We start from the raw sequence: 25314 nt of genomic DNA, 5'->3' as shown, positions 1-25314 counted from the left end.
TAGTTTATTTTCACAGTGAATTTTAATTTAATATGCAATTACACAAACACATATGTATAGACACATACATTTTCCCTCCTTTTGAGTACTCTCCTTCCTTGGAAATGCCATTATAGTCTGTGATTGAAATTACAGATAACATTCGTCAGATTACAGTGCTTAGGGGGCAGCTGGGTGGCTCAGTGGATGGGAGGTCCTGGGTTCAAATCTGACCTCAGACACTCAGACACAGATGTATGACCCTGGGCAAGTCACTTGACTTGCCCTTACCACTTTTCTGTCCTAGAACCTATACACAGTATTGATTCCAAAGTAAGGGGCTTTATTAAAAAAAAAATGCAATTAGCTACATGTGTTCTTTTTCTGCCCCCCTCCCTGATTTCTTTTGAAAGGAAGTAAGAAATCAAAAGAAAGTATTCCTCTTTCTGTTTAATAGAGCACGCAAAACAAAACATTCAAGCTAACAAAATCATCTTTTACATGTTTATTGGTCCATTCCTTTAAATTAATTGAGGTAAAGAAACTTTAAAAAAAATTTACAAGCTAATAGTTTATCAGGCAATACAAATGATTTTTTTTACCTCAAAGTATAATACTAATCCCATAGTAAACAATAAACAGAATAGATCTATACACAGATATATGAAAAAAACGTGAACCAACACATTTGTGGCAGCACTGGAAAGTAAACAAAACAACTTCACAGCCATGGTGTTGGTAACAAAGGGGGGGCACCCTGTTGAAAGTGTGATATCTACAGCAAACAAACCATCCGTTGTTTGAGTCATGCTCACATCTAAACTATACACATGCTCTCCCAAGCTCACAAGTTTTCACAGCTTTTGTTTTGGTTTATTGGTAGCAGGGACAGAGGGGGGATAAACAAACACACAAAAACCCATGACTTTTCAGTGAGGCATTTCCCTACTCTTTTGATCTGAGTGGGTTTCTGATCATTTTAAGTCAGAAATAAGCAATACAGTACACAGTCTGGACGGCTGATCAGTTGACACAAACTTAAATGAAATTTTCATCTGAAAAGGTTAAAATCTAGGTCCAAAAGTCTGCTGGCAGACATGTATTTCATGGGGATTCAGCTTCCCAATGCATTCACAACTGACAGGCACATGGGAATCGCAACGGACAGCGTCTCTTGGATGTGACTAAGACTGCTTGGGCATAGGGCGGTTCTATACTGCCCAAAGAACAGAACTATTCCGAGATGCTTGTTTATTAAACATGGAAAGTCTGGCTGGAATTACAGCTATATGGGCCACAGTTTGTCATATTGACTGTCACTCCTTCCTGCCCCCCTCACCCAACATTACTCTTCTTACCCACCATTTTGAAGGAGACAAGAAAGAATGGAATGTTTTTCTTTGTACGTGTCCCCTTACAGTTGTTTTGGCTGTTGTTAGTAGTTACTCAGAAGGTTTGGTCAAAGCAACAGAAGATGCTACTGACCCTGTTTCATGAAAGCAAAGAAGAAAAATGCTTAAGGGGACTGTTAAGAGGTCAAGCACTTTGACCTAGTTGTACATCAGAGGCTCCACCAAAAGGGAAATGATGAACCTGGATATAGCAGCATTGGTTCCCAGGCTCATCCAGTAAAAACAAAATGGCGGCTATGCCCAAATATGTATGCCTCCACCCACAATTTTAACATTTTTTTTTTTGCTAAAAATGAGAGGGAAAGAGTATTCAATATTCAAGTCAATAAAGCACTTCATGTTTTTGGCATCAAAACTGTAGGATTCAGAGCTAAAACTTTGTTCTTCAGTGTCCAAGACATTTTAAAAAGTTGGTCCTTTACAACATTAGAGCATGTCCTTAATACTGTTATAAGTTGGGAATTTCTTTATATCAAATAGACTTGAAAAGACTAACATGCAGTGCGATTTGCCAGCACTGATCCCATAATTCTTGTAATTTAAAAAATATCCAAAATACATTAAATTGTTAGCCATGTATACTTTGGAACAATGCATTTATGGTCCCTGGTTTCCCCTCCCCTCCTCCATGGTAATAATAAAAATATATTTGGCAAAAGCAACACTTAACATTTTTAAAAAGTATCCTTTAAAAAAAAGCAGTTCCATTATGCCCCTTGTTTCCCATTGACGCAGGCTTATTTGTTTCTTAAAAAGAGGACAACCAGTCATCTTGTATCCAGTGTCCAAATAGAAGACAAATACAATTTTATAATCACTTATAAAACACTGCCAGAAGCATCAGTGTCTGGATAGATAACAGCCTTGAAAAGTAGAATTAAAATTTATTTTGCATTTTGCACCATTAAAAAAACAAAGCAACCTAACCTCAGAACTTGGTCCTGCTGATTTAGCATGTCTGAGCATCATCAGAAGATCTATTTGGAATCTGCATCTACATTATACAAATAATCTGATGTTATAATTAGTATTTATTAAAACACTGATTTATTCATATCAGTGCTCATATCACTGGTTTATCCATATCAGCGGTCATGTTCTAAAGTGGTTTTATCAACTGAACTGAGCATGGTTAGATGTGCCAAAAACATTTGTAACACACAGGACAAAAAGTTGTTGAACCCCAGTTGTGGCGAGGGGCTCTGCCTGCCCCATGCGGATGCCCAATCACAAGACGATTGTTGGTAGGGACAGAGGAAGGGCTGCCCTGCTAGATCGTTGCCCCGCTCCAGATTGAGACAGAAGAGACTCGTGCTTCTAAAGCAGCGTTGTGGTCAAATCTCCCGCCACCTGTATGAAGAGGTGAGGAATGTTGCAACCTGGTACACTGGGAGACGAAACAGGGACCTGGCAGAGTGGCTTTAAGGCAGCCACCAAGGAAGACCACCCAGGCGCCATGAATGGTAAATAAAGATTGTATGGGTCAGTGGATCCTTGGGGCTGGCACGCCATCCAATTTAGAAGAGGGAAAGGGAAGGGTCCTCCCTACCCAGATGTTACTTCTGGCTAGATTTGGGACAACGTCTATCCTTTCCTACGCCCAACGTCCAAGTCCTCCACAGAAGGAAAGTGGGTGAGTGGAAGGACGTTCCCCAGCCATGGAAAGGAATGACAACGTTGCTCAACAATGGCCCTTCCCTCTCCCAGGTTTTCTAGCAGTGAGACCGCGCCCAGGCCATTCACCAGTTCCAGCAGAGGACCTATAAACTGAGATGTGGACAGTCCTCGTTTATCTGTGGTTTCTGGGCTCAGGTTGATGTTCTGAATAACAATACCAGGTAATTCAAGTCTGGGGTGTTATTCAGGCGGAGCTATTATTCCATTCAACTGCCTAAGCTAGAAATTCCACCTATGACCAGGCACACAAGGGCATCATCATGCCTCCTCCCTCGTGACAAAGGGCAGCCTTGCTCAGGCTCAGGATTTAAGGCCAATTCGCCGTCTTCTCCTATGTGAAAGGGAAATAGAGAAGGGGTGGATGATGGGTTGGGACACGGCCATTAATTAAAAAACACTCAGAAACTTTGCTCTAAAAGAGACTTCTTTTATATGTACTTTTTTATATGTACTGACTTTGCACTAAAAGAGACTTCTTTTATATGTACTAAAAAATCATCTAAAGACAGACTGGTTTTCCTGTTCTATATCAAGAGAAAGGTGAGAGTTGAGCTTGGCCACAGCAGCATCCTGAAGAGCCTTATAAGTAACCTAATTAACAATAAAAATGCTTTTTTTTTTTTCAAGGTACCAATGACAAATTGGGATATTCATGGCATTCTCTTTTCATTTATCTCCACCATCATCTCTTCCCACTATGGATAGAAGAATGACTCTCTGATTTCTGATCCGATGGTAGAAAGGTAAAAATACAAATTGGTATGGTTAGGCTATACCAAAACAACCACAAAGGTAGCCACTGGAAAAATCTGTTTGCAGCATATTTCCTTAAAGACTATCTTGATAAAATATGCTTTCACCACAAAGAAAAGTTAGAAACTCAAGTCAGAGAACCCAGTGTCCTCTCAAGGCTTTTCCAGTTAGAGAAGAATATTCTCCAAACTTCTGGAAAGTCAGGTGGGAGGAAAAAAGAATGAAAGAGATATAGCCATACTAGGCTTGAGACTTGGGGAAAGAGTAATGGCAGTCTTCGTTAGGAAGACATTTTGAGTGTTAACCTCTTTGGCACATAAGTACTAATTCACACATCTCCAATGAAGATATTCCCTGTATTGACCAAAAAGACAACCCCTTGGTGCACAGTTATGGTTAGGAGGGGAAAAATGGTAAAGGACAGTCTTAGGTATTGCTGATCCTTGAGAAGCTGAAGGAAGGAGGAAGCAGCTGGTACAAGAAGGGTTATGTATCCTCTATGCTAAAATGACTCCTTCCTGAAGACTTCTTCCCCAATCAAAGGAACAGAGACTCCTCTCTGAATACATCTTTCCACAGTAGCTGATGATGGTTCCAATGGTACAGACCCCTGATAGCTGGGGAATGCACCGAGGGCAATGCTTGCCTCTCTCTAGGCTTTATTTGGCATCTGAAGCTGATTAACTCTGCTATAGAAATGTTATATTTTTGTCTACCGTAAAATAACCAAAACAAACTGAAAAAAAAAAAGTGGAATCCAAAGACTGCCACATCCCTTTAGAGTGTCTTTGTTATCAGGTCAGCTAAATGAGAAGGCAAGGAAGATCTTGGGAAGCGTAGCTTTTCCTCCTTCCTACCCAGGGCCAACTCACTTTGAGGAAGTCCCTCACCCCCATAACTCATCATATGTGGGGGCACCATCAGAATTTGGCAAGATGGCAGGAGTCTTTGCCCCAAATCCCTTCCTCCCAGGCAGTAACAGAACTATTTTTTTAAAGAGCACTTTTTCCACAGAGGAAAGTCCTTGCTTTCTCCAAAACTGATTTCTTTTCTCTTTCAACGAGTCAATCTAATTGTAGTCTCAGTCCAACCAAAAACGAGGAGTCAAGTATTAGTATGAAACGTACATCGATTCCAACAAACTAGGACCCAGATACACAACAAAATCCCAGCGTCAAAAAGACGCGTTTTTAGAGGTAGAATGATATGCTGAAATGCCATCCCTGGTGCCATTCGCTTAGAAATATTGTTTAGAACTCTATGTACCAAAGTGAAAATTCACATCGAAGGACTGAAACCTTATGCACACGGAGGTCTTATTAGGGTAGGCAGTACCAAGAGAGACAACGATACCGCTGGGAAAACATCAACCAAACTTCTCCCAGGCAAAGCAAGGACTAGACACGGCAAAACAGGACCACAACATTCCAAGTATTCTAACTAATGAACCCACAGCATAAAAATGAAGCTCATCTGACACACAGACACTGCAGACAACCCTTCAGGAGTGGTTTTGAACCTAAATTAACTGCATTTTCAATGTGACCCGGGCACTGTTGACCAGTATTTTACAGCTTACTTTCTGTTCATAGAGTGGTATTTTAGAGCAGCTGGCCCCCGACGTTCTGTGGCCGACTCCGTGAATGCCGGAAGAAGGGGGCAGACTTTCCAGAGAGGCACGGCCTGGTCCGGAAGGAGGAATTCTCTTTCTTAAGAGAAGGGACGTCTCGTTTCTTTTTTGAAAAGCGAATCTTGGCATGAGTACTTGGGCCTGGTTGCTGCTTCAGTTCTCTAGACAGAACTAACTTAGCTAGCTTTAAATGAAAAAAAAGAGGCTCCGTTTTGAGCCCGCAACCTCGGGAAAGGTGCCTTTTCTTCCCGGGAAGGAGTGCGGCCGGTGCGGGGCTTCCTGGGGAGCACCTGCGCCGGGTGGATGGTTTTTGACCATCTTAGACGGACGGGGTCAGACAACAAGACCTGCCTCAGAGCAGAAGCCCTTCCAAAGCTGCCCTGACGCCTCCGACACGGCAGAGGACACCCAGCTAGTTCTTTAGCTGGGATAAAGGCAAGTCTCCAGAAAGCAGGCCCACAAGCACTTGGGGCACGTCCGCGCTGGGGCCCCGGCGTCCCTTACCAGAGCGCCACTTGAGGAGGACCAAAAAGAGGACGGAGAGCGTCGCAGAGCGTCCCCGATTCTATGCCCAGACGAGGTCGACAAACAATCGGAGATGGCTGGGGCAGGAATCGGATCTCCTCGTCACCCTCTCCGTCGGCACAGGTATGTGTAGATGTGGGCAAAAGGATGTATACACATACACACATAGACACGCGTTACATATGTAGACGCACACACATGTAGACACACGTACCGCCTGCCCACTTCAGCTGTTTTACACTGACTTCATATCACCAAAAAAGGAATAACATACATGAGATCACACATGACGAGCAGACAGCGTGCCAGATTCACACGTGTCAGGCAGAAATGTCAACACCACCTTTTTTACCTAGGACAAGGCAACAGCCACAGAAAATGCCACTGCGCATGGGGAAGGAGTGTACGGGGCTACCGTCTTCCTTTCTTTCTGGAACCCCAAAGAGAGGCCCCATTCTCTCCTTTGACAAATGGAGGGATGACGGCACTTGTCTCTTCCTTTAAAATCTTAGTAGGAAGTCCCTTCAAGACATGGAAGTATGTTTCCTTTAATAAGAAATGATGAAATCCATAAAGAATCCACCAGGCACTCAGGGTCCAACCAGGAAACAGATCAGGAATACAGGGTGGGAGGAAATATTAATAGGAAAGAAGAACTGGGTCAAGGCCTGAAGAGGGGGGAAAAAAGCAAAAAGCCACAAAAGTTCCAAATTGGCTGGTTTCCAAATGCCACCTGACAGGTGGTACTTTGTCAGTCAGTAAGTACATAGCAAATGGCCTGCCCAGCGAGGGGCACTGTGCACTGGTGTAGACAGAAGGGTCTCTTTGTTGGAAGGAACTTATTTGGTCTCTTGCTTCTCTTGTAGCAGCGGTATAATCGACTCCCACGCCGTAAGGCACTGCAACAACATAAATATACAGTCAGTGATTGGGTCAAAGAGTCAGAGTTGCCTAATTCCATCCAGATCTCAGTTTTCAATCTCAATGCTGCCTTGATCATATCAGAAAATACTTTCATACAAAGGAGTCTAACAATACACACACACACACACAGACATTACTCACAAGTAGAATCAACAAGGGAGGTGGGAGAGAAAGGGAGAGAAAGAAGGAGGGTTAAGAGGAGTGGAGGGGGGAGGGAAGGAAGCAGGGAGGGGGAGAGAGAGAGAGAGAGAGAGAGAGAGAGAGAGAGAGAGAGAGAGAGAGAGAGAGAGAGAGAGAGAGAGAGAGAGAGAGAGAAGGAGGGAGGGAGAGAGAGCAAGCGAGGGAGCACCACTTGTCTTGAATGTTTCATTCTTAGCAAATAAGACTTCTAAAATTTTATTTAAAATTTATTTTTAAAATTTTATTTATGAAAATTTTTCCATGGTTACAAGATTCATGTTCTTTCCCTCTCTCCCCCCCACCCCTCCCATAGCCGATGTGCAATTCCACTGGGTTTTACATGTGTCCTTGATCAAGACCTATTTCCATATTATTGATATTTGCACTAGGGTGATCATTTAGAGCCTGCATCACCAAATATCTCCATCAATTCATGTGATCAAGCAGTTGTTTTTCTTTGGTGTTTCTGTTCCCACAGTTCTTTCTCTGGATGTGGATAGTGTTCTTTCTCCTAAGTCCCTCTGAATTGTTCAGGATCACTGCATTGCCACTAATGGAGAAGTCCATTACATTCAATTGTACCACAGTGTCTCAGTCTCTGTATACAATTAGTTCTCCTGGTTCTGCTCCTCTCACTCTGCATCACTTCCTGGAGATTGTTCCAGGCTCCATGGAATTCCTCAAGTTCATTATTCCTTTTAGCACAATAGTATTCCATCACCAACAGATGCCACAATTTGTTCAGCCATTCCCCAATTGAAGGGCATCCCCTCGTTTTCCAATTTTTGGCCACCACAAAGAGTGCAGCTATGAATATTCTTGTACAAGTCTTTTTCCTTATTATCTCTTTGGGGTACAAATCCAGCAGTGCTATGGCTGGATGAAAGGGCAGACAGTCTTTTAGCACCCTTTGGACATAGCTCCAAATCAAACAGTAATTTTCATGGAGTTACCTAGCAAGTGTAGTGACCAAGCCAGGTTAGTGACCAAGGCAGGATTAAAACTGAGGTCTTCTAACCTAGTCTAGTATACACATCAGACCAAAAAATCCACTTTGCATGATATCCTTCAAAAATGATTTAGAAATAATTCCCATCATTTTTGAAGATGTACTGCCAGGAGGATTTATAATCACTTAGAGAGTTGGGGGCAGTGATGTCATCTAGTTGTCATGAAGTTAGTGGAAATCATCTTGAATTCTGGTGGTTCTTCTTGTCAATCAGGAGCAGTCTCTTCCAAGACTTTCTAAAGGAAGCAAGAATTTACAAACACATTTCCAAGCCCAAGAGAGAAGCCATGTTTAAAAACCAGGTAGAAATTTCATGTTTCCTGTGACGCTAGGAGAACTCAACTCTCCTGCCCTCGGCTCAACTTTTTATATGAGCCTCACTACTGTTCATTTTCTATCCCACTAGTGAAGAACTCTCAACATCTGTGCCCGGTCTCTGTTCTGAGAAAGGGAGCTCCCCAAAAGAAGACTTTTCTTTGTGCCCCAGTGCAAATATCAACAACATGGAAATAGGTCTTGATCACTGACACACGTAAAGCCCAGTGGAACTGTTCATTGGCTACAGGAAGGGGGGGTGGGAAGAGGGGAGGGAAAGAACATAAATCATGTAACTATGGAAAAATGCTCCAAATTAATTAATTTAAATAAACTTAATTTAAAAAATGAAACTTACTGCTTGTTTTCATTTGCAGAATAAGGGGGTTGAACTTTTCTACCCTCCAGTCCCACCCCACCCACCCCTCACATAGAAAAATGGCTTTCTTGAGATTGCTTCCAAAGACCACTTCCCCCCAATTCTGGTCACTGGGGAGAGAAGCATAAGAGTTTCTGCCCTGATGAATCATCACTTGTGCCTTGACATGCCCTAGACAACACTTCCCTCCTTTCTAAAAGCAAGAGTGAAATTGAGTCCGTCCAGGAAGCTGTGGCTCCAGCCAAGTGGAAAGCTGAAACATGAGCCACAGACGCTTGTCTCAGGTGTTAGTTAAACAATAACTTGGGTTTACTAATTTTTAAGATAATACTTTATTTTTTCCTCAATTACATGTAAAAACAATTTTTAACCTTTGTGGCTTAAAAATTTGAATCAAATTCTTCCCTCCTTCCCTTCTTTCCTCCTTCCTCCTTTCTGAGATAGCAAGCAAGATGATATAGATTTTGCATGTGAAATAAGGTAAAGCGTTTTCCCATATTAGCCATTTGGTGGAAGAGAATTCTAATAAAAAAAATGAAGAAAAAATGAAATACAGTGTTTCGGCCTTCATTCAGAGTCCTCCTGTTCTCTCTCTGGAGGCAGGTGACATTTTTCACCTTGGAGTCCTCAGGGATGGTCTTGGATCACTAAGAAAAGCCACGTTGTTCCCAGGTGCTCCTCACATGATTTTGCCGTTACTGGTCCCGCTCGCTTCACTCCTCTTCAGCTCCGTCAGTCTTCCCAGGTTGTCTTTGGTAGAACAGCACTTCATGACAGTCACCTACTACAGCAGACTCACTCATTCCCCCGATGATGGAAGTCCTTCAGCGTCCATGTCTTTATCCACAAAAAGGAGATGCTATCCGTGTGTTTACAAACAGGTTCCTTTCCCTTTCGGGGTTCCTCTTTGGGCTACAGAACCAATAGCAGTGCTGCTGGACAGGCCAGGGTGCGCAGCTTGAAAGCCTTTGGGGCTTCGTTCCAAACCTCCCTGCAGGATGGCTGGTTCCATGTGCAGTTCCATCGGAGTGTCTCATGGAGCCCCCATGTGTGCAAGCATACAAGGCAGCGCCGGGGTGCGGAGACCCTGGCAGGGCATCACCCTCTCAGAGGAACAGTCACGGAGTCCGAGAGACTGACTCATCTTCTAGAAGGGTTCCGTCGTGCCGCCGCCGCTGTCTGGCCTCCTGCTGGAAGTGCGCCTAAGAGGACAATCGGCGCACACCCTCTGCCATCCCTGCGCAGCTGGCTCTGGAGAGTTCCTCTGGGTCCACCCGAAGAGTCAAAAAGTGCTACAGGAGGGAAAGGCGCCCGGAAACTGGATGCAAAGCGTGCACACGGGGAACTATCCCGAGCCTTGAAATTCACAAGCGGGTGCAATTAGGCCCAGGAAACCCACAGAGAGCCAAACACAAGTCTGAGGCGAGCAGTCCTGCGGGGTGCGTGTGTATTTGAGTGGAATTGCCCGCCGCACAATGCTTGAGAAACTCCACGATGGCGGGAACGTGTGAAATAAACTGCTAATGACGCCCAGGTAAGCCAGAAACACTGCTGGGCACAGAGTGAAGATGGGGCCTGCGTCGTTGGGCCCCTCTCGGGGGAGAGGAGTGGGCAGGGTCCCAGGCCATGCAGACCCTGGCCTCGTCCCAGGCGACTCTCCCAGCAAGAACAGAAATGATGCTGACCAGGGAGGGCGGAGAACGATAGCATCGCAGTCCAGGGCCCGCGGCCACAGCTACCAGAGGCCTCATCCCTCGTCCGCACTCCCTATAGGCTGCGGCACTGGCAACAGCAACTGCAGACAAAGCCAACGTGACACTTGAGCTAATGGAGAAGAAAATGGCAGCTTTTCCTCTTAAAGCATTACCTTTTGTCTTGGAATGGAGGCTAAGCATTGGCTCCAAGGCAGAAGAGGCCAGGCAATGGGAGTTACGGTACTTGGCCAGAGTCACAGCTAGGAAATGTCTGGGGCCAGAGTTGAACCCAGAACCTCCCATCTCTAGGCCTGACTCTCCATCCTATTTTCTGGAAATTATGTCTTGATCAAAAGTTCCATTGATATTGAAGTAATATCAATACTAAATGTATACAAACTGTAAAAATAGACTCGAACTCTGGACTTCAATCCCCAGAAGCCCTTGATCCACTTCCCCAAAATGCTTTGAATTCTCATGTGGGCCGAGATTGAGAAGGGATTTAACCTGATTGCAAAAGGCTTTTGTGGGCTTTTGGACTTCCTTTTTGGAGTAGATGCAGCTCTTCCATGATGTGAGATTATCTTGTCTAGGCCTCTCTGGCCTAGGCACGTGTTTCTTCAGTTTTAATAGCTAGTGCCTAGAAATTTTTTTGAGCCACGTTTCTCTGGCCGAGGTTTTTTTTTTTTACCCTCGCAAAGCTACTGCTCGTTCCAGCCATTAGATAGCTCACAGGCTCCGGACCTGTTGTGTTTGCCACCCACTCCACCCAGCTCGATCCGTCACTTCCTGCCTACAGCCCTGATTGTCCTCACCTGGTACTCTGGCTCCCCGCCCTGCCCACCCTGGCGGCCCACTCGGGCTCTGGCTCCTGCTCCTGGCCTCTCACCTGGTGCCCGATCTCCTGGCCCTGCCTGCCTGTTTCTGCACCCCAGACCCACGAGCACGACCCCAGCCGGCTCATCACCCAGATCCTTGGAGCAGATCGACTAGCTGGTAACAAACAAACTGGGGTACTGACCATGTGGGGGATCAGAGCAGGGGAGAGACAAAGGGAGAGAGAAGAAACAGATTTTTCAAACAGAAACTTTAAAAAGCAATGGGCTATTTAAAAGGATACCTTTTGACTGTTCCGGTAATTTCACTGATTTCACCTGCATGCCAGAAGAAAGATTCAGCCCAAAGATTCAACTTTGAAGGGGCAAATGGGTGGCTCAGGGAACTGATAGCCAGGCCTAAAGACATGCGGTCCTGGGTTAAAATCTGGCCTCAGATACTTCCCAGCTGTGGAGCCCTGAGCAGATCCCTTAAACCCCATTGCTTAGCCCTTACCACTCTGCCTTCAGACAACAGATATTTAAATGGATAATTAAAAACAAAAACAAAAAAAACCCCAAGGAACTTTAAAGACTGGAGGTTATATATTCTAAGGCATTTCAGACTCCAATGGTTTATACAAATCTCTGTATTTCTAAGGTTTAACTTTGTGATTTTAAGTTCATATATTACTGGATTCAATATTATTCTGTTATACTGTTCATTTTAATGTACTGAGTTTTAACTACTGTTAAATTCTGTTGCTTTTCCCTATAACCATATATTGAAAAAAATATATCATTGTAATAATTAAGCCCATATAAGAAAAAAAAAAGTTTTTCTATTTTGACTTTATAAATTGTCACATAGAAGATAGATGGACTTCAGAACTGGTTACAATTTTATAACAACCTTTGGAAAATTTAATATGCTAAATATCTCAAATGATTTTAAGGGTTTTTAAAATATGATTTTTGTGATTTTTTTTAAACAATCTCTGGTCATTTTTGCCTGCCCCTACCACGAGGTAAGGCCCATAGCTGAAGTAAAATACAATTATAACCCCCAACCTTCCCGCATGTGAATGGAAGTTGGGGAAATTAATCTCAGGGCATTTGTACCCCTAAAAAGCCTCCAAAAAAGGAGCACCCCTTTATTTATACTCTTCAGCTCACTACTTAACTTCCACCAGAATGATATTTCTTGATTATGTTCTTAACCCAAGATGAGTTTTACTTTGTTTAAAAAATATGTTTATTACCAAGGTTGAAAGATTGCTATGATTGTAAAAACTTGTGACAAATATCGATCAATTCATAGGTTTTTAAAATGCCATAGAGCAATTTATGTGAAATATGATAGTGTTTGTTTGCTATTGTAATTAATTGGGCTATTGAGAATTTTGGGGATATTGATATCTACATATTTGTACTACTGTATTTTTAAAAATGAAAAAATGTTACCTGTCCAAATCCTTTTGCCTTCTACTCACAGTGATTATGGCCAGATACAAAGAGGAAATGGATCTCATTTTTGGTGAGAAAGCCTTGTATTCTATATTTTCTTAGCTGACACAGTGTGTCAATGATTATAAGCTACATTTTTGAATTTTTTAAAGCTCTTTTATTATTACATTTTTCTTGCATGTGCAATATACTTTTTCAGGTTTTTTTTTAAATGTTTTCTCTCCTTTTTATATTTAAAGCACATGTCACCAGCATTAAGGTTTTGACTTTTCAGTACTATAAGTTTAAGATACATTTGCCAATGCATACCCCAAAAAGCTTGTGACTATAAAAATGATGCTACTAATTATTTAAATAAATTATGGGACTTTGCTTAATGATTCTGTCTGATTCCAGGACAAGATATACACAAAAGAGCCATTGCACAGGGCCAAAGAAAAGCCAATCCAGGATGGATTGATGCACTTCTAGGCCAATACAAAGGTCTTGAACCTAGTGTGAAGACTCGAGGTTACTGTGTTTAACATTGTTAGACATAGGCTTTCCTTGTGTCCACACTCACTCTGAAAATACTCACAGATGAGTATCCTGGATACCTTGGCTCATATAATCTGGTCCCCTTTTCTGTCTTTCATAGTGTGGTACCTTTCTGTAGTCCTGGCTACTGACTGGGTAAATGCATCATTGCTTAGAACATTTTGATTGGGCCCTGATTGAAGGACCTGTTATAGATTTATTTTTCTTTTATTTGGAATTTTTACACATAAGACTTTGATAGTCTATATTTTCATCCAGAAATTTTTCTTTTCTTTTGGATTTTTCTGATGTTTTTGTTAATTTCTCTTACCAATTGATTCATATACCTCATACCTCAGCTATGCATCCTTAAGTGATAATGTATTTGTCAATCACCCTCTTAATGGGGGAATGTAAAAAATATCATTATTTAAATTACCAAGTTTAAATTCCTTTTGAGAAGAATTTTAGGTAAAGAAGATGCTACTTCCCTGAATCCAGAACTGAACTGTTGGAGAAGACATAATGAAGATGCCTCCAGACCACAAGCTGCACAAAAATGAACTTTGGGTGCAGTTGAATGAACATTTATTTGTATGTATACTTTCATGCCAAAGGGGATTGCCCCCTAACTGGCTTTTTGTCAATGCGCCTAGCAATTATTGGTTGGTTTTTTTTCTTTTCCTCAATCTCAAATTATTGTAATCTTTAAGTTGATTATGTTTTCATGATCCTTTTTGGGGAAACTTCTCTCCCCAATAATGATCAAACGGAGAAATGTAAAAATAGACTCGAACTCTGGACTTCAATCCCCAGGAGCCCTTGCTCCACTTCCCCAAAATGCTTTGAATTCTCACGTGGGCCGAGATCGAGAAGGGATTTAACCTGATTGCAAAAGGCTTTTGTGGGCTTTTGGACTTCCATTTTGGAGCAGATGTGGCTCTTCCATGATGTGAGATTATCTTGTCTAGGCCTCTCTGGACTAGGCACGTTTTTCTTATCCTGTATTTTCTTTAATCCATAACTTTTAATAAACCTCTAAAAAATATAATACTCCTTGCAGAGAGAAACTAATTTCTACCTGCCTCAGTCTCCCCTAAATTTTAATCTTTACAAAACCAAATGACAAAGCATCCAAATCCCTAAAGGAGAAGTTCTACGTATTTCAAGAGGAAACAGACAACACAATTCTAATAGTGGGGGACTTTAACCTTCCTCTCTCAGAATTAGATAAATCAAACAGACTACTATGTGTATACATTAAACTGCAATACAGAGTGGGGACTAGAGGCTAGACTTGTGAATTCACTTTACAGGGAAAAAAATTCCTTTTCCAAATGTAGGCTGGCAACTTCTCTACAACTTAAATTCTTCCCATCAAGGCCAGGTTTGAACCCTGGCCTTCCTGATGCCAAAGCCAATCTACTTGGCTACCTACCTGCCTAGTATGAAGTAATGATTTCAACTGGAAAGTTGGTGGAGTCAGAAGACCTGGCTTCTATTCTCTGCTGTGACAATAAATGAGTTGTGTTACCCCAGGCAAGGCATTTAATCTCTCTGTGACTCCATTTATAAAAATGAGAGTCATAATAAAGAGTCATACTCAAACCCACAGTGGCTTTGTGGAAATCAAATGAGACCATTTATAGGAAAGGTTTTTTTTAAAGCTGTAAAGAATCATATAAAATAAAATAATAAGTATTCTAGCAACGCTAACTATAACTAAAATAATAATATAGTATGCAATAAAATGCAGCAATATCATATCTTTAAATGCTACAGAAATACTAATTATAACTATTATCACGGTAGTTATTTCTATAGCATTTAAATATTTGAAAGAATTTCACAAATTTTATCTCGGTTTTATCCTCATAATAATCCTGGGATGTAGGTACTATTACTATCCCCATTTTGCAGATGAAAAAAACTAAGGTTAGGCACAACTATTAAGTGTCTGTGGCTGGATTAGAACTCAGATCTATCTGACTCAAAGTCCAACAGACTATATACTACCTGGTACTGTTTAAAAATTATTGCTTCACCAGTTACTATTGTGTGACCTATCATTATTTAAAAATACATACCAGAAAGAAGAACAAATAGGAAGCATATACAATCCTTACTTCTATGTTTCTAAGATGTACACTCAGAAAGCTTTCATCAACTGTTCCAATCTTCCCCAATAAAATAAATCTAACTTAGGAGTAGGGTGGAATTAAATATCATTTACCTCTTCTCCCAATCAAATTTTTAATTTCATAGAAACACTAAATTCTAGTGACTAAAACAGTGTCTGGCTAGTAGTAGGAGCTTAATAAATGTTTGTTGACTGACTGGCAGATGCCAGCAGTTGTAGTAGTCTCAACTAATCAGTCTTTGAGGCCAGGAGTATGCCCAAATCTTTTGAGTTTTAATATTCATAGAAAGTTTAGTTTTAAGTGACTTGCCCAGGGTTATAGGACTCTATAGGACTCTATAACTACTATAGAGTCCTGGTCTGAGACCAAATTTGAAATCAAGCCTTCTGGACTCCAGTCCTGGCACTGTATCCATTGCACCACCTCGTCACTCAGTTTCCTCTTCTCTAAAATGGGAGTCAGAGAGGGCAGCTCTGTGGATGGAGAGCCAGGCCTAGAGAGGGGAGGTCCTGGGTTAAAATCTGACCTCAGATACTTCCTAGCTGTGTGACCCTGGGCGAGTCACTTCACCTCCATTGCCTAGCCCTTCCCGCAATTCTGCTTTGGAAGGTAAGGGTTAAAAACAAATTAAAAAATAAAATAAAATGAGAGTCAGACTCCATGGCTTCTCAAAAGTCCCTTCCAGCTCTAAACTGACCATCGTGATCCTAAGAGTTAAGCAGGGAGACCATTACCTTCTCATAATATTGGATATTTTTGTCAGCCATTCCCATGAGTAGCTGCCGAAAGTCCTGCCTCTTGTTGTTCTGCCATCTTTCCATGTCGGCCTTGAGGTCGGCGTTAAAGCATTCCACTCGATCCTGACATTTCTCCACCTCCGCGGGCACCTTGGGGGAAAAGCATCACACGGGCACTGTGAGAGTCACGCAGGCTGCGCACACATAGGCTACTTCTCTAGTCCTCGGAGGCTCTGAGAGCTCCTCCATTTTTAGGAGGGTCAAAGTAATCAATGGGAGGGCTGCCTACAGGGATTCTCAGCTCGAAGTTAAGCCTGCTCTGCCTCCCTGGATAGGCTTCCGGCAGGGAAGCCGCTTGATACATGTTTTCAGAAAGTGGCCTCTGGGAGGAATCATCATCATCTGGTGATGCGCTGAGCCGGCTCAGGAAAATGAGGGCCCTCCCCGACTCCAGCACACAGCTAAGCTGCCTGCACTAAGGCAGAGCAGCTCATCGGGAGAAAAGTCTTAAGTTACGGAAGTACTCCTTGAGAGCCCCTGAAAATGACTCCTAGTTCCTTAGATACGGGTTTGTGATGAGAATTTGCCCACCTGCAACCATATGGAAGGAAAAGAACGCCACCTACACCTTGGAATTGGGAGGGGAAGTGGGGAAATGGGAGACATTTTACTACTTTGTTGTTCCATTGATTTGTAGTCATGTCTGACTGTTTGGGATCCCATTTGGCAAAGGCACTGGAATATCTGCCCTTGCCATCTCTAGTTCTTTTTACGGGTGAAGGAACAGAAGCAAACGTGATTAAATGACTGGTCCAGGGTCACGCTGCTAGTAAGAGTCTGAGACCAGATTTGAACTCAAGAAGAGGAGCCTTCCTGACTCCAGATCCAGTGCTCTATCCACTGTGCCACCTAGTGGCTCTTACTTCACCACTACACAATGCAAAGGTTTGCAAAGCTCAGTAACTTCCCAACTTCATTATTCTGACAAGCATTTATTAAAGTCGGTCTCCTTCCTTCAAGTCCCTCACAGAAACGAAAACTCCAATTAGTTGTTTTATTCGACACACCGGTCAACCAAAAAATGACCTCTACTCACCCCAAACTGCATAATCCAGAAATAAAAAGGAAGTCCCGAAAGGGCGTGTGCAGGATAAGAGCACGGCCAGAGGAGGGAGTAGGAAAGAGAGAAAGTAATTTCCTAATCCCTGTGACAGAAGAAACAGGTTTAGAGGTGACCCAGATGTGTGATGACAGGAATGAGACGAAGTAGGTGCCTTGCCCAGAGTCACCCCTGCAATCAATAGGTCAGAGATAGGACTTGAGCATAAGTCTTGGATTCCAAACGGGTCCCTCTATTCACTAGCCTCAGGCATCTCTCTGAAGGGGATGCCCTTCCCTCCTGGCCACTCTTTCCTAAGACCTATCCCGACTGCTTGATTCCTCCCCATCTTGCAGGAGAGGAGAGCAGAATCCCTTAGTCAAGGTTCTGCCTTCTCCCTGAGAGCAGCGAAGGTCTCCCTGTAAACATCGGCTCTCGGGACGTCGCCCCGTTGAGCTAGCGAACAAAAACGGCTTCTCCCTCCTTCATGGCAGGAGCTCCCGGCAGAGAACCAGGATGAGTTGGAAAGCCGTATCAATGCGGTTTACTGGAATTCCTTGGATCGATGGCCTCCCTGGTTCTTTGGGAGTAACGGAATCTTTAGCAGCTGGCAAACCTCTTGACTTTGGGGACTTTGCTTCCTCCCCCACGATGTGGGTTTTAAGGCTGATACTCGGCTTTGCTCCGTCTGGGGGCGGCTTCTATCGGGTCATGCCAGACACCAAAGTTCTGAGATGACTCGAAATGAGTAGAGAGAGAGGCAGCGTGGGCACGTCCGGATCCTGGAGCCAGGAAGAAAGGCCTGGTTCCCATCCAGAACCCACTAGCCACGTGGGCTGCCTGCCTCTGTTTCCTCAACTGTAAAATGGGGCTCCAAGGGCTGTTGTGAAGACAAAATGAGACCATCTTTGTGAAATCCTCAGTTCAGGGCCCGGCCGGAGGCGACTCCAGAGGCAGACCTGGCGACATCAGCAAGATGTGGGAGTCCTCAAGTAGCCGGGGTACGCTTTCGGGCAGAGAGAGCAGGAGGGCAGGCCAGGCCCACTGGAGAGCCAGCGACAAGGGTGAGGATGAGGGATGGCCCAGGACTCCGCAGGCCCATGGGGTATCTTCCAACGACCCGCCTCACACCCTGGGGGAACACCTGGGGCCTGGTCTGGGGGCATCACAGATTCCCAGGAGGGCCCCCGCCCCAGCCCATTTTATGTAGTTTTCTCTGAAGCTGGGCAGATAAGGACTCTGCCAAAGGGCCGGAAAACACTGCGCTATGATCTCTCTCCAGGGATGCTGGAGGCCAGGAAGGCACTTACAGTCACAGCCTCAAACCCAGGAAGACGCAAGCCCCGCCCAGAACACGCCCACGCACGCAGGCACGCAGGCACGCAGGCACGCAGGCGGCTCAAGGGAGTTTCGTGCAATCATGAAATCCCGCGTGAAGCCATGAAGGGAGCCCGGAGGAACAGCGAGAGCAAAGACACGAAGGTAGGAAGATTCAAGCCTCATCTGGGGGGGTCGTCCAGGAAGAGGGGGTGCAGCGTGCACAGAGAATACGATGAAATAGGGCTGGCCAGGCAAAGGGGTACCAAACTGTGGAAGTCCTCGAATGCAGAAGCAACCCAGGAGTCAGGACAAAAGGTTAAGCCGAAGCTCACAGGTTTGGTTCAGTTTTTAGAAAAATACGATCTGCTTGACTTCTTGTTCTTTTTTATAGAATGGAATGATTGTGGACAGTTATTAATATAACGAACAACAATAATGAATGACGATTATAGAACAATAACAAGCAAATGAATGCTAGACATTGAATCAGGGCCCCAATCTTATCCACTTCTGACACTACACCATGGCTAGCAAGGCAAACTCTGAATCTCAGTTTCTACATCCATAAAATGGGGGAAATCATAAGGGTTAGAGTTAGCCTGCCACCATCACTCCGGGACTCAAATACATTAAAATGTATCAAGCGTTTTATAAACGTTAAGCCCCCGTACTCAATTATTACTATTAATTTATTACATTACATTTTATTCAATGTTACATGATTTATTCTATATTATATTTAACTATATAATAATAAATGAGTAGGACCAGTACTCACTCTTTGGGCAAAGGAGACCCACTGAATATTTTCTGAGCATAGTAGTGCCATGGACACATCTATGCATATGGATGTTTATGTGTTTAGCAGTGATAGAAGAATAGCTGAAAGGAGGAAGAGTAGAAATGAAAAGGCCTACTAATAAGTTATTGATCTTCGTGCCCCATTCCTGCTTTGCAGAGTTCAGGGTCCATGGATAGGTTGGGAACATTGCCTGTAATGTCAGATTTTTTTTTTCCCTGGTGAGCTGATTGATTTAGCTAGGGGAAAAAAAACCTATTTTCAAAAAATTTTTGTTATCAGTGATGGACCTCTAGAAAGGGGGAAGAGGTGGGATGGGGGAAGTCTAGCTAATGTAAAAACAAAACATCAATTAAAATATACTTTTAAAAAAGAGGTTATGGCTAACCCACACTAACTGGGTGACCCTGGCAAGACACTCAAGTTCCTCCTCAGTTAACTCTGGGCAAGACTACAATTTACAAAATAGGTGCTACTCTGAATTAGCAGAGAAGTCCTCACTGGAAGCTTATTAATGCCAATAAAACTACAGATATGGCTAAAACAAATAAAGGAGATTTTGCTTTAAAGCCCATCATAATGAATTTAGCATTTTGAAGAACCCAAGCACTACCCCAGCACCCACCGAAGAAAGAAGACTGTTAACACTGACCTGACCCCAAGCAAAGGAATTATGTCCAGAGGATGAGGGCTGAACACATTCACATCCAATTGTCTTCCACCCTAATATACATCATGACCCTCTGAGAAGCCCTGAAGGGCTAGGAAGTGCCAGGGACAAAGACAGTGAATCTGTCTGTTATTTTAGGCTGGTCTGCTATTATAGAGATGAGAATGGGAGAAGGCACTGCCCCTTTCTAAGTGGAAAACTCAATTCTAAAATAAAAAAGAACTGCTGCTCCTAGCAAGAAATAATTCTCTCTTCTTCTCCCCGAGAATAGACTTTGCTTGTTGACGTATACTGTTCCAGTTGCCTTTCTTTCTTTCTTCTGTGGGATAAATGGAAATACAAAGAGTATCTCGGCATAGATCTCAACCACCATTCCCCTTTGAGATGGCCATTCTATCATGCCAGCCTTGCTGAGTGCAGGGAGATCCACTGCCATCAGAACAGAATGTATTCTCTCGTCCTCTGACCTCACTTGTTGGCCAATGAAGCATTCTTACACTGTGATCACAGAGCAGACAAAGGAACTATACGTTCCTTGGAATTAGAATACCCTCAGTTAGGTAGGAAGTGTTGGAAATTAATCAAATTCTTAGTGTCATGATTCAGCCTTCTTTCCCCATCCCTCTCCCCCACTATCCTTCATGAGGATTCCATCACAGGAATCTTGTTGCCCTTGTTCCATGATCCGTAACTCAACAAAAACATGATTATCACTTTTGGCATAAAGCTTAGTATTTTCTCACTTCCAAGTCTGTTATCTGATCTCTCCCTTTTCTCTCCCTCTTTTGCCTCTAAACATATTACACTATTCAAACTCTGTTCAAAATTAAGCATTTTGCTACATGAGCCATGCCTAAGAAATCCCATTGATTTTAGTCCCTTCAGACCTTCCAAACACCTGCAATATTTAGTATACAACTTGGTAAAGAAGCAACAAATTAAGATTTCATTCATTTTGTGAATTTCTTTCTCTTCTTCCTTAGTCTAAGAATTTTGGAGGAATTTTTCCCTTCTATAATTTCCTTTTCATACATGAGCTTGACTGATGATATTTCTTAATGATCTAATGTCAACAAGTCAAGTTCTCATTATTTGAGGAGTGGAAAAGGGATTTGTTGCCCTTATAGAATTCCCTTTATAGTATAGCATCTTAGAATAGGAAGGTGCCTCAGAGGTCATTTATTACAATTTATTTCAACTATCCTGTATTTAAATAGCTGTAAATGTTAGAAAGTCTTTCTTTACTTCAAGGATTGTCCACTATTTTTGGATCAAGGAACCCTTGAGTGATTGGATGAAGCCTAGGGTTCTCGGGATAATATTTTTTATAATTCATAAGGGACATTATAAATTTCAGACAGAGGTTACTGAAAATAAAGACAACACCTTCAGCCCCATACAAATTCAGGACTCCCTAAAATCTATTCACAGACCCTCTGTTTTACCAGGAAGTTTGCCTCTGAAATCTGCCCCCTACCCATTCATTCTAGTTCTGTGTCAGAGGCTAAACAGAACAAATCAAATATCTCACAGGAGCACTTAAAGCATTTAAGAACAACTGCATGGTTGGGTGTATAAGAGCACTGAGAGTCTAAAGTCAGGAAGATCTGAGTTCAAATCTCACCTTAGACACTTACTAGCTGTGTGACCCTGGGTGAATAACTTAATCCTGTCTGCCTCATTTTCTCATCTCAAAAATGAGATGGAAAAGGAAATGACAAATCACTCCAGTATTTTTTCTTTCTTTCTTCTTTAATATATATTTCTTATTTACTGTCTTTTAACAAATAATATTTTATTTTCCCCTATTATGTGTAAAAATATCTTTTTAACATTTATTTTTCAACGGAACCACAACATTATATTCCTCTCATCTTCCCCCTTCCCAACTCAGAGCCTTTTCTGGGCTGCAAACTTAATCTGATCAGTGTTCATTTCCTTTATCTGAAGGAAATTCCCTGATGGGTCTTCCTCATTTTGATTTTTTAATCCCTTTCCTTAGACAAAAAAGAAAGGTATCCATGAGAGAGAAAAGGAAAGTTCAGATCATCTCTTCATTCAAGAAAGGTTTACTACAAGTCTCAAAATCTGGACCAGGGAGCTAGCATTAGCCCAACATTAGAGAACAAGCAGAAGAAATCAAGAGGATGCCGACCTTCATTTGACTTACAATTTCTTTAATCTCATCAGATAATTCAAGGTAGAAGAACTAGTTGAGCAATTCCTATTAGCCTGAACTATACTGATTTCAATCAGCTGCGGTTTTTAAATTTTTTTTTTTGCATCCTGGTGGCCTAAGATGCCAATATGAATACTTTTTCATGCATTACAAGAGACTCAAGAGCACACTGTGTCCTGAAATGCAACTGTGGGTACAAGAAAGTCATTCCCATCCACTAAAGTTGATGGATCAATTCTCCACTGCACCGCGCTATTCTGAATTAGATAAATGCTCATTTCCACACAAGGGCAACTAAGGATTTTTTTTTTCCTCTTTCCATTCTGAAGAAAAGGTTCATAGCTTTGACATGGTTCAGGTCTTCATTTCCAATCAAGATAGCCCTTACTGACTTCCTTTCTTTCCCTTTTTTTAACCTTCTGTCTTAGAACTGATTCTAAGGATTGCTTCCAAGGCAGAGAAGTGCTAAGTGCTAGCAAACTGGGGTAAAGTGACTTGCCCTGGGCCACACAGCCAGAAAGTGTTTGAGCCCCCATTTGAACCCAGGATCTCCCAGCTCTCCACCCACTGAGCCAGCTAGCTGCCTCCATGACTAATTTTTCAAGAGATCTCCACAAGAAAGGCCCTTTGGGCCAACCTGTCCCATCCTTCTGTCTCTGAGTTTCAGCAGGAGAAGCCCTCCCGTTTGATTTCACCAGTCCCTCTCCTCAAGAAACTCCTTGAATTTAACCTGTATTCCCCTGCTGAGGTTCAAGCCCAATTCCTTGTAGAAATCTTATTTGGGGGGGGGGGGCAGGTGGCTCATTCCCCCCCCCCCATCTCACCTATAATCTAATAATCTGAATGGAAAAAATGCCTATTTTTTGGACACCTAAGACAATTCTGGCTTTAAAACCGTAAGAGAGATATGTGTGTGTGGTGCCCTTGAACCCTAGCAATGGAGAACCAGACTGACCCTTTAATGGCTGGGGTGGGGGGGTGGGAGACCGCTAATGTATGAAATCTCTGTCGCTTCTAAGGTACAACAATGGGGATACATTCTTTTCATTCCATGGCAGTTTCGAGTGGCCAGACCAGAAACCAGATTGCAGAAGGTTTGGAAGAGAGCAAAAAAAAAAAATAAAGATTAAGCAGAGGGACTGAGGCTAGATGGTATTTTCAAAAAGTTTAAAGGGTAGAGAGAGAAGAGGAAAGATAAAACCAACAGGGTGAGATCTTGTGGGGATTTTTATAAATATGGCAGACATTTGTATCACCACAGCTAGGTGGCATCCTAGATACAGTGCAGGACCCAGGAGTTCAGGAAGACCCCAGTTAAAATCCAGTCTCAGACACTTAGCAGCAGTGATTCTGGGCAAGTCACTTAACCTCTGTTTGCCTCAGTTTTCTCCCCTGTAAAATGAGGATAATAATAGCATCTACCTCTTAGGGTTGTTGTTAGGATCAAATAGGATAATATTTGTCAAGTGCTGAGCACTGTGCCTGACACATATCAGGCACTACTTATTATTTTTATTTATTTATGATCATTCATTTATTTTATTATTTATTCTATTAATTTTATATAAGGATACATTTATTAAATATATTCATTATTTGTTATTATAATTATATTATGTTTAGAATATAATATATATAACTATCTAAATGTTAATTATTATCATCCCCCATTGCAGATTCTTCCTACAATCTGCCTCCTCCAATCCTTCTGCTGAATAGAGTTGGAAGAAGTCATACATGCAGGCTAAATGGGTCCTGCTATAATTTATGTTAACTATCTTTTTTTTTTTTAATTTAAGTATTTTTCCACAGTTACCTGATTCATGTACTTTCCCTCCTCTTTTCCCCTCCCCACTCCCAGAGTACGTTAAGGATCTTAACTGGGTCTCCTTTGCCAGTGGGGCATCCTTTTATTCCTTCTTAACTGATTCCCTAACCTGATCACCACCGCAGTTTTTCTAAACCTATTCTCTCCCAGTGACTTCCTCCCACACAACTTTCCCCTTATTCTCTCAGCGGAGGACCTTTTATTTATATATTTATATATAAATATAAATATTGTATAAATTGGGAGGACCCAATTTATCAAGAGAAAGCAGGCCATTTATCTTGAGTTCCTTCTTTCCCCCCTTATCATCTTGCAATCCTGGACATGCCCCTCTATTAAAACCTCTTTCATTCTAGTTGCTGATGAAATGATGTCCCTTTTCTCCAAGGCTAGTTCTTGGACACACATCTTTGTGTCTCATCTCTTTCATCTTCCCTTTTTCTCTAATCTTAAATCTTTCCCTATTTCTTCTTTTTCCCTATTTATTTCTAATCTGTTATCTATAAATATGCTCAGTTTCTTCTAGTATTAAAAAAAAATAAACTTCCTCTAGATTCTACCAGCACTTCTTTATTTCTCTGCCAAATTCTTCAAATAAGCTGTCTCTCTTGGTGCTTCCACTTCCTCTGCTCTCAATCTCTTCTAAAGCCCTGGCAGTCTGATCTTATCACGCCAACTGAAAAGAGCTTTGTGCAAAGTTGCCAATGATCTCAAGATGGCCATGGCCTCCCTGACCTCTTGGCAGCCCTTGGCCCCCACCCTCTTCTCCAGGATACCATCTTTTTTACAGATTTTTGTCACACTGGTTTCTCTTGGCTCTTTTCCTGTGTCGTTGATAAATCCTTCTAAGTCTGTTTTGCTAGAATACATCTAAGTCACATACTCCCTCACTGTGGATGTCCTGTTCCTTTTATCTTTGGGACCTCCTGAACGTCCGTGGGGGTAGTTATCATCTCTGGACAGATGATTCCCAGATCTGTCGCTCTAGCCCTCGTCTTCCTTCGGAGCCCTAGGCCCATATAAAAAACTGGAATAAACATTTGCAGTTGTCCCTTCCACACGTCAGGGGTTGAAGGTGCCACGCCCCTGGGATCTGGAACATCTTTGTAGAAATTTGTGGCCCTCCCTTTGTCCCAGAGGAGAAGTTTTACTTTTTTTTTTATATGAGGTGTTTACAGTATCTTCTTATAAGTTTTGGATTAAGTATGCATTTCTGAGTTTCTAAACTTTTTCTGAGTTGTGTGGCTTCTATAAAACTTCCCCCAA

At 42.4% G+C, this 25314-nt stretch overlaps 1 protein-coding gene across 1 annotated transcript in view; it reads right to left on the bottom strand.

Moving 5' to 3' along the window:
* Positions 1–469: 469 nt before the first annotated feature.
* SNX30 (sorting nexin family member 30) overlaps positions 470–25314 on the bottom strand; it is a 180815-nt gene continuing 155970 nt past the window's right edge. The window contains exons 8-9 of the mRNA XM_001375914.4: positions 16151–16303; positions 470–6875 (exon numbers count right to left, since the gene is read on the bottom strand). Coding sequence (XP_001375951.1) covers positions 6816–6875; positions 16151–16303 — 213 coding nt within the window. The 3' untranslated portion in view covers positions 470–6815. The remainder of the gene's footprint in view (positions 6876–16150; positions 16304–25314) is intronic.

This window comes from Monodelphis domestica, chromosome 7, assembly GCF_027887165.1.
Source record: "Monodelphis domestica isolate mMonDom1 chromosome 7, mMonDom1.pri, whole genome shotgun sequence".
Lineage (NCBI taxonomy): Eukaryota > Metazoa > Chordata > Mammalia > Didelphimorphia > Didelphidae > Monodelphis > Monodelphis domestica.
The sequence above is the reverse complement of the archived record's forward strand: the minus strand, read 5'-3'. Positions and strand labels throughout refer to the sequence as shown.